We start from the raw sequence: 9,950 nt of genomic DNA, 5'->3' as shown, positions 1-9,950 counted from the left end.
TTATGGGGCTAGCGGAAAGTCTATTTAACCCCATTTAAGCAAGGAAAAGTTTGATTTTTATTTTGTTTTTCTTTTTCTTTATTTTCTTTTCTTTTTCCCCGTCACCGTGTCATGCCCAATCTTCTCCTCCCGATCTCTTTCTCTTCCCCCTATCGCGGTCGAACTCCTCTTCTTTACCTCTCTTCTTCTTCCACGCAGAAACCAATCGGCCTTCCTTTCCTCTTCATTGCGTCACCCCCACAACCGACGCCCTAGCCGAGCCCTTCACCTCTTCCCTTTCTATTGGCAAAGTTGCAGACGGCCGACACGCGGTGCATCGCTCGACCGAGCCCTAGATCCGATCCCTCTTCCTTCTCTGCCTCTTCATCGTTGGCGACCACCGACCGTGAGGCGTAGGCTGCCGTGCGATCTTCTCATTGTGGATCCCGACCGTCATCGCAGGCTACCTCCTCCATAGTAGGCAAAGCTTCCAAATAAGAATTATCTTCTTCCCCAATGAGCATAGGAATTTGATCAAACCATCCCCTCGGGACGGTCTAATGGCTAACACATGAGGTGTTGTCACCATGAGGTCTGGGGTTCGAATCTCGAAAAAGCCGAGGTAAATGTCTCCCTTATGTGCTAGTCACTATTCCAAAGGCTAATAGTCATCCATGACTTACCTCCTTCATGTTGGCCCTGGGACGGATTGACAGGGACGCTAGGGACGAACGTATTCGCCTTTATGCCACCATAAGAATTTGATCAAACCTATCCACTGGACAATTGTATCTCTCACCTGTAAACAGCTTCTCAAAAAAACCTGACCCAGAAGCCTGTACCAGGTCAGGTTTATCCAGACATATCCCACCATCGTAAATTCTAAAAATTCTACTCTTCAACCTTCTCTTTTGAACAACCTTATGGAACAGCTTAGTATTCCTATCACCATCCCCAAACCATTTCACAGCAGCTTTTTGCCTCCAAAACATCTCCTCCATATTCAGAGTTTTAAAAAAATAAGCTTGGCATCCAGCCAAACTTACTTCTGTTTATAGGACTGGGATCCTTTTCAACTTCTTTCTCAATCTCATATATAGAGCTCCATCTCAGCTTGCTTAACCTTATCCTGAATATTACCAAACACATATGCATTCCACCATTTCAGGTGATCTTTCAGTCTTTGCAATTTAAACTGCAATCTCTTCAATCCTACACAGGAACATGGCAAAAACCAGTTCAATCTCACCGTGAGCTCAAAATTTGGATGATTTATCCACATCCTCTGGAATCTGAAAGAAGAAACTGATGGAGAAATACTAGGGAAAGAAATCAGCAGCGGGCAGTGGTCAGAAGTTGCTCTATTAAGATGTTCAATTCTAACACCATAATCTTTGACATTCCATGAAGAAGAAATGAGAACTCTGTCGAGCCTTTTCCAAATCCTAAGATTAGTCCAAGTAAATTTATCACCCACAAAACCTGTGTCTATTAAACCAGCCAACATTACAAAATCATTAAACTCCTTAACAGCCCCAGGGTTATTCAGTATCCCAGCAGAATGCTCATCAGAACTCAAAATCACATTAAAATCACCTCCTACCATCCAAACCTCCTCCATTACCGGTGTGACTTCCAACAGCTTCTCCCACAATGTCCTTCTTTCAATATAACTACATTTAGCATAAACAATCGTCACAAAGATATTAACAGGGAAGAGAAAAGAATTAAGATTTAGGTGTAAAAATTGTTCATTATCCTCCAAAATGGTACAACCAATACTATCATCATAAAAGAACCAGATCTTGCCATTGCAATTTGATAATCCAGAATTCATTCCAAGGTTTCTAACCATCAAACCTTCATCAAAAGAGATAAACGGTTCTAGAATACTAATGAAATTCAAATGATACAATTTCTTCAAATATTTCAGCCTATTCATAGATGTTAGATTACCAATCCCCCTTATGTTCCATATTAAACCTGACATCAATTAATAGAAGAAAATGAAGCTTTGTTGGATTTACTTCTCATAACCCTTTTACTAGGAATCTGTCCAGTATCAATACCGGTTTTCTTATTATGGTCACTGAGAACAAGATTCAGAGACGCCACCCTTTGCAACCCAGATGATTCAACGACCTCCATTTCCTCAATCTCCCTGAAAGATTTAGAAGCCCCACTCCCTTCTGATTGTTCCATCAAACCTGCCTCCAAAAGCATATCATGTCCTGTAACACATCCCCAAACCTTCTCCTCTGGGGGACAAATCCAACCACATTATCTTTGGCTCCACCCTGCACCATCTCAGAATTTAAAACCCCTTCTGACACTAGACTATCAGCGGAAATACCAACATCACACAAATTTCCATGACCATCCACTAAATCGGTAACCTCCCGATTTCCACCATCAACCAGTTCCTTGTCTTCCTGATCAGTTAATATCTGAAATCTATTTTTAGTAGAAAAACTCTTCATAACCTCTGAACCTTGATTAATGGATTTACCTTTTTTTTAACCCATTGTCTCTCTATCCTTTGATCTTGAGAATTCCCTTCATCTAAATTATTCCGGATGTCATCTGAAACCTCAACTCTCCCAGAGTTATCCTTTCTGGCCATCCTTGTCTTTAACCCAACATCACCCACAGAATTCACCTTTGAAGCAGATTTCCAATTTGGTTTAGCCTTATTCCCATTAACATAACAATCCTCCATACCATGACCCAGATGAAAACAATAAATACAATACTTGGGTTGCTTTTCAAAAACTACCTTTTGAATCCTTCTTGTTGTTCCAATCCCGATCCAAAATTCATCCACCTTAGGCTTAAGAAGATCTATCTCCACACAAACTCGTGCAACTGATAACCGCGAGCCATCCACAGTTGCTTCGTCTACCTTCAATGGTCTTCCAAAGACACTAGCCGCAACAAACAAACCACATTTGCTGAACATTTGTATAGGCAAGTCAGGAAACTGGATCCAAACCGGAACCACCGAAGATTCGACCTCATAAGAGAAATTTGGGGACCATTTGAATATACACAGAGGAACTCCACTGATGAACCAAATTCCCCTCATCCACACTCTAGCCATGTCCTCCCCGGAGGTTAGATGAATGAAGATATACCCAGATCGGAGAAAACAGATATTGTATAAACTCGCTAGAGCTAACTTAGAAAATGCCTGCAGAATCACCCCTTGTTGAGGACGTGCACTTGAAAATTTCCCAATCAAAGCAAACCGGTATGGGTTCGCCATCTCAGAAACTTCTTCCTCAGTATAGAAGATACCAGGTTTGTTGTTAAAAACCGTCGCCCTCTTAAAATTATCTCCGACCTCAGCGAAGGTCTTCTTCTCTGACCACAGAGACGACGGGATAAGAACTTCCGCAAATGTTCTTTTAACTGGGCCTATTTCTTTTAACTAATCTTTCTTGATTGTCTCTATCAGATTCATATTCATATTCAATAGTGAGCAGATATTGCTGCTAAGAATTGGGATCAAACTTTCTTCCACTCTTATCTGTGAACCTACAAGCTAATAATGTAGCTTCTGGTTAAATATATGAACAGAGACTATATATATGAAGCGCATGTGCATCTTCTTTTAAATTTTGATAAACTTAATCACTCCGGTTGATTTATCTTAGTACTAATTCGAACAAATCTATAAGGATTTCCAACAATGTATTTGCTCTTACAAACTTCTAAATTTTGTTCAATGCTAAACATTCAACTTGTGATGATTATTGAGATGATACATGCATATGATTTTTCTTGAGTACTTGTACTTTACCACATTTACAAGCTATTCAACTGCAGTGACAATTTCTATCGATTTTTTAGCATTTTTTTGAATTGTGTCTCATATCTACCCAATCATAGAATATAATCAGTGAAACTTCAGTAGTAATAAGTAGTGTTAACTATTGGTTTTTAATCATTTATAATAATGATACTAATTATGATGTGGGACCATTGTAGGGGCCGTTAATTTTATTATTTCAGTAGTAGTTTTTGCCACTTTGCTCTTGCTGAATCTTGCTCCATATGGCATGAGACTGTTGTAGGACCGATTCCATATTTTTTATAAAAGAAGAAGTTTATTTTGCTACCTCTTTACTTTCTCGGTTTGATTATTTTTACAGGTTAGTGTTCTTCCAACAAGACCAACATCAGTTGTTTCTTTTAATTTCAGCCAACAGCTGCCAATGACAGTAGCCTCATTTCGGTGCCACTAACCGCAGCTTCAGTTCCTTAGAAGATATATTTTATGTTAATTGATTTGTAGTTAGGATGCATAAATAATTAGATAGCAATGGGCCTCCTTTAGGAATGAGAAATACTAAGAAGCAGCGAGATAACTAAGAATAATAGCCCAAATTTTTTTGCATTTGAACCAAATATTAAATATTTTTCTTCTATAAATTATATTTGCATCTAAATCCAATATTGATTATTTAAAATAATTCGGTTCAATTTTAATTTTTAAATTTTAATTCGGTTAAATCGAATAAATCGTTCTTACACCAACAAGTTACACAGTCGTGTCATGTGGAGACAAGGTCGGGTGCATGATTAGCCATATAAAATTCGGTTAAAAATTCAATTGCAACCAAGTTCCCAAAGACATCCAGGAGAATCCACTCCATTGATGACGATTGTTCTATCTCCTCACACCACTTTGTCAGTTTGTCAGCTGTAAGAAATATCAACATACCCCCCTTAGCTTATTCAGCTCGAAGTAATGGAGTTAAGTCACTCCGAGAGTACATTCAACTCTTCACCTGGGCAGCATTATAAGTATCTTCAGTGATACTTGAGGTACTAATCAGTGCTTTCTACCAAAGTTTTCAAGATGAAGATTTCTTTTGATGTTTGATAAAGAAGCCCGATCGACTATGATAAGCTCCTTGGGACCAAAAAAATACATCAATGTGGGTCAGAAAAATATCTAATGAATTATGAGTTCAATAGATCATGTTTAAAAGAAAAATGAGTATTTCCTACTTATTATCAAACAATCACTTAATAGTTTTCATTTCCCATATTTCATGGAAGACCCTCCTCACTCCATGACTTTGAAGACATTGCATTTAGTTAGGTGTGGTGTTTAATTTGATGGCAAACAGTGTTAGAAGTTGAATTAAACCGGAATACATAAAACATAGTAAATGTTTAATGTACATGAACCAAGATGATATATAAATCCTAAATTCATTTCAACAAGGTCATACATTGACCCCGAATGCCCTACACAGTTGACTCCACAACCATCTGTAAACAGGTAAATTAGGAAATCGACCAAGCCATTGCATGGGAGGGAATTTTTCCTTGGCTTCGTCAAGAATCAACACTTACCGATTTATGCAAATCTACCATGTGATAACGAACTCAGCCATGCCCTGGAGGCATGAATCTTGAATTCATGTACCTACGTAGAATAAATGTATGTATCTAATTAATGAAGTATGAGCTAGAGATCTTTTTAGTTGGCCCCAGGTATTCAGCTTACGTCAACTAATCCTGGGATGACCAACTGGTCCCATAGAAGTTTTCCATTAGCCATTAAGGTAAATCGGAAAGTGTTTGCAACATACGACCCATCAACTAAACATTATTAAGCCAACCATCCATTAAAAAAAATCATCCATTAATTCACCGAAACTAATTGTGGTCTAGAGATTTTTATCGAGTAATATAAATAGTCATGTAATGTAAAGTTACAAGATAGGTCATTTTTTATAATACAAGTTTTTATAATACAACTCTTCTCTTCCTACAAAACTTTTGAGAGCCTACCACCTTTTAACAAAGTGGTATCAGAGTACATCAAAATCCTTTTCTTTCCAATAATTAATATTTTAAAAAATTAAATTAATTCAATTCTATCAATTATTTTAATTGATCTGAAATTTTGCTCCACTTAAGTGTTTCCATGAAAAGTATTATGGATATTCCAGTGTTAATGTCTTGGTAGATCAGTATATTTTGATGATTGATCAAATGAATCTAAGTTAGGTCTTGTTGATATTTATGACATGTGTATTTAAATTGGCAGGGACTCATCCCTACGGGATAGACATATGTTCATTGTATGGGGTGTCACCGCCAAGAGATCTGGAGATCAATTCCTAACAACGAAATGTTTGTCAGGTTCCTACCCTCCCCCATGCAATGGTCACTATTCAAAGGCAAAGTTAGCCATGATTTACCTTTTACAAATGAATATGGGACCGGTCGTATGGGGCGTCCAAAGTCAGCGTATGACCTTTTGCCACCAAGTGTGCAAAGACTTAGGAGAATACACATGTACTCGATAATTCAAGATTCGATGGAGAATGGAGAGTGGTATGAGACACCTGAGGGGCTAGAAAGGATAAGGAGTATTGGAGACAAAATACTTGGTGTGGATGACACAAACGAGCGAGAAGAATGGCACAAAAAGAAAGTCGAAGGGCTTGATATATTTGAGGTATGAGGAGCTTGGCAAAATAGAACTTCGGTGGAATGAGAAGGATACACGGGGAGTGAGAAGGACTCGGTACATCTAAGGGACGAGAAGTCGGGAAGAAGTCTATGTAAGGTAAGCTAGTGAGTTGAGCGAATTTTACTTAGAACGAGGGTAGACACTGAATGTAGGCGGACACGAGCACAATCAACTTGAGTAAAAGTTTCGGATGATCGAAACTGAGTTTCGAGTGACTAGAAGTCCGGAAATCCAATATGATCTAGTTGATCGTTGTACAGTAATATCCACTTATCTATTGAATAGGTTCTCATGGGATAAGACTCTTTTGAGGTGATCGAAAATCAAGATAAGGCAACTAGAAATCCATGTGGAGTGAGATCCAATGTGTACTGATTTGACTAAAATCGATCGAAAATCAAGATCAGAAGATCCAAAAGTCACATAGGATGTGTCCAAAGTAAAGATCTAAGTTGACCAGGTTCCAAGAGACCGGAAGGGTCATCGGCCGATCGGAAGGCATATTGCGTCAGCAACAACAATGAAATATGACCTATTCGTGGATGAGGCTGATATGTCATGTTGTTGTAGATTGAATATGAATTTTTGATCGACCGAACATGCCACTTCAGCACGTTGACCAGATCAAGATAAAAGTTATAAAAGGAGACCAGAACTCATGATTAAAGTACTACACTAGAAATTAATTGTGCTATGTTATTTTACTCTCCTCCTTGTGTTCTATTGACCTGTTTATAAGAGATTTCTTCGCCTGTCACCTTTATCAAAGTGGAGACAATTGTAGAAAATAAAAATATAAACTTAATAATGGAACAAGCACTTCCGAATCCTTGGGACACCTATGAACCCACCGGAGAACTCAAGGGGAAATTGATTCCAAGAGTTTTGGCGATCATGTTGCTCGTAGCAAGCACCCTGAGTAGGGGTGTCAAAAATGAATCCGATTCGATGACCTAATCTGAGTCGACCCGAAAAAAATCAGGTTCGGGTTGGACATTTTCGGGTTCGGGTCGTGTTCGGGTTGGAGGGTTGGAGAGTAAAAAAATTTCGGATTGGGTCGGGTTGGGTTCGGGTTGACCGGAGTTGACTTAAATATAGGGTTTTGTGGGTTTTTTTGGGGTTAAATCAAATTTTATTTTAAAAATTTAGATATTTTTATATATATTAATATCATTTTTGTATGATAATGATGGAGTATTGAGATAAAAATGAAGAATTATAGGGAAAATAGCCCAAAAAAGTCGTTTTGAATTGGATTTTCGAGTTATATGGATCGGGTTCGGATTGATCGGGTTGGTCGGGTTCGGGTTTAGGTTGAGGTGTTTTGGGTTGAACTCGGGTTCGGGTCAGGTTCGGGTTGGGTTAAAAAAAAAACTCAACCTGACTCAACCCGACCCGACCCGACCCGACCTACCCGAATTGATACCCCTACCCCTAATGCTGAGCTCGAGGAGAAGCTTAAAAAGTCTGAGAAAAAAGGCGCATCTTCATCAGCAAGAATTTTCATTCTTCGGCAAGTTTTAGACTTTCTTGTGAATCTATAATTTTCATCCTTTGGCGAGTTTCTGACTTTCTTATGCTCTTCTCCAAGTTCTTGTATTGTTCCATTGTTTGTGGAGACAATGACCGAGCTCCACAGACAGAAAGTGTGAACTTCCTCCTGGTTCGGTCCATATAGAACAACTCTCCATAAAGGCTGACAGGAAGTTCATGTACCTGCACTAAGCACAAAAGACATTTGGAACTAGTGAAGATATCACACATTTGAAGGGATGAAACACCTAAAAACAAATGCTGCTATACTTAATTACCATTTTACAGCAACTTAGCTTAAATTATCATATCTTGAGATTTGTTTTATTATCGGCATACACTGTTGGAATTAACATGATCACTTTGTTTACGTGTGATATTAGCATTGTCATTATCATATTGACGAAAGTATCAGCAGAGGAAGCAGGGTTCAGACCTGGAGCTGGTTTATAATGTATTCTTCGTGGGATTTAAGAAAGAAGATACCACGATTAACAAATTTCAATGTTGTCAAAAATAAATAATAATAAATCGATTTGCTATTTAATTAGTGCCTCTATTAAAAATTTAACAAATTTAATCAATTTATTATTCGCTATATTATTTTATTTTTAAAAGCCTAAGCAATTAACATTATATTCATGAATAAATTTAGTGTTTAATTTCAAGGCAATTGCCCAAAGGGCGCACCTAACATTATATGCAAAAATAAAGTAATTCAAACTCTAAGAAGTAAGAACTACTAATCCAGTGTACACATACTACACTAACAATTCACAAGAGACAACTTCGATTGCTCTGTCTTTTTTTTCTTTTGTTCTCATTCCTTTTAAGGATAAAGTAGACTTTATCGAACATCATCGATATTTTTAAACCTCAAATTCTATAGATCTTAAGGATAAAGGAAGATCCATGTTGCATAAAGACTGTCTGTGCAAAACAAATTTTCTGAGGAAAAGTTCTACGAGAAAATCTGTATTTAGTGCACTAGAGCAGAAAAGTTCTAAAAGTCCTCTAGCTGCCTTGTGCACTCTGCACATGATCAGCAATAAGGAGGAGAGTAGACGACGAGGTGGAGGGGCTATCATGGAAGTCATTTTCCCCGTAATACTCCCAATTGCCATCGTGCCAAGAGAACTTCACCGTTAGCAAACCGGCCCTAAACCTCCAAATCAGTAAGAACTAGATAATAATATAGAATTAAGTCCATATGAGTGGAATAAATCCAATTGAGTTTACATGGGTGGACTTAATCTTTACACTTGATTAAGACACACACAACTAATTACCATTAAAGTAACTAAACTTAATTAAGTGATTTAATGCTTCTATGCATATAAAAAGAGTTTGGATTAAATGGATATGAATTTAATGTGTAGATCCAATAAACCAGTTCATTAATATTGATAGGCTATTAATAATAGATGGACTTTTATGATGGATAGTCCCCATAGGTTTGGACCAAATATATAAAAGAAGAGATTGGTTCAATTAGGGTATACTAAACCTAAATCTCTTCCTCTTGCTTCTTCTCCCCCATTGAGAAGGAACATGGTGTGCGCCAACTGAATCCTGTGCAAATCATCCGCTGCATTCGCCGGATCTCCGGTGACAAGTCAGAAGCAATAGCTTTGCGATGGATTCAGGTCAGCTTGTGCTAGCTATTGTTTCAGTTTTCTATTGTGCTTTAGGAGATATATTGATAATAACTAAATCCTATTGTATATATATTCTTTAGTTCTTTCATGATGTATAGTAACTCTAACAATTGGTATCAGAATTTAGGATTAGCTTATCATCAGTTTTTAAGGCGTAAGGATTATTTTTAAACGTTTTGGCACATATACATCAACTTTTGCATTTGATTCCATATAGATGAGCGAAATTGATGTATATTCATTGAATGTAGTATTAATAGATTAAGATTTAACCTATGAATCAA

The 9,950-nt window shown here is 37.6% G+C and overlaps 1 protein-coding gene across 1 annotated transcript; it reads right to left on the bottom strand.

Annotated features, from left to right (window-relative positions):
- Positions 1-1,069: 1,069 nt before the first annotated feature.
- Positions 1,070-3,244, bottom strand: LOC122035343. The gene is made up of 4 exons (XM_042594752.1): positions 2,489-3,244; positions 2,230-2,411; positions 2,007-2,140; positions 1,070-1,839 (listed from the first exon to the last, which is right to left on the bottom strand). The coding sequence occupies exons 1-4, from the start codon at positions 3,242-3,244 to the stop codon at positions 1,070-1,072; spliced, it is 1,842 nt and encodes a 613-aa protein (XP_042450686.1).
- Between the last annotated feature and the right edge of the window lie 6,706 nt (positions 3,245-9,950).

Source organism: Zingiber officinale, chromosome 11B, assembly GCF_018446385.1.
Source record: "Zingiber officinale cultivar Zhangliang chromosome 11B, Zo_v1.1, whole genome shotgun sequence".
NCBI lineage: Eukaryota > Viridiplantae > Streptophyta > Magnoliopsida > Zingiberales > Zingiberaceae > Zingiber > Zingiber officinale.
The sequence above is the reverse complement of the archived record's forward strand: the minus strand, read 5'-3'. Positions and strand labels throughout refer to the sequence as shown.

Excerpts from the sequence above, each read along its gene's own strand:
- LOC122035343 (XM_042594752.1), bottom strand. The coding sequence starts at position 3,244 with ATGGCGAACCCATACCGGTTTGCTTTGATTGGGAAATTTTCAAGTGCA. Across the intron at positions 2,141-2,229 it reads TTTGTCCCCCAGAGGAGAAG|GGAGATTGAGGAAATGGAGG; the intron begins GTTTGGGGATGT and ends TAAATCTTTCAG. Across the intron at positions 1,840-2,006 it reads TAGTAAAAGGGTTATGAGAA|GTTTGATGGTTAGAAACCTT; the intron begins GTAAATCCAACA and ends CTTTTGATGAAG.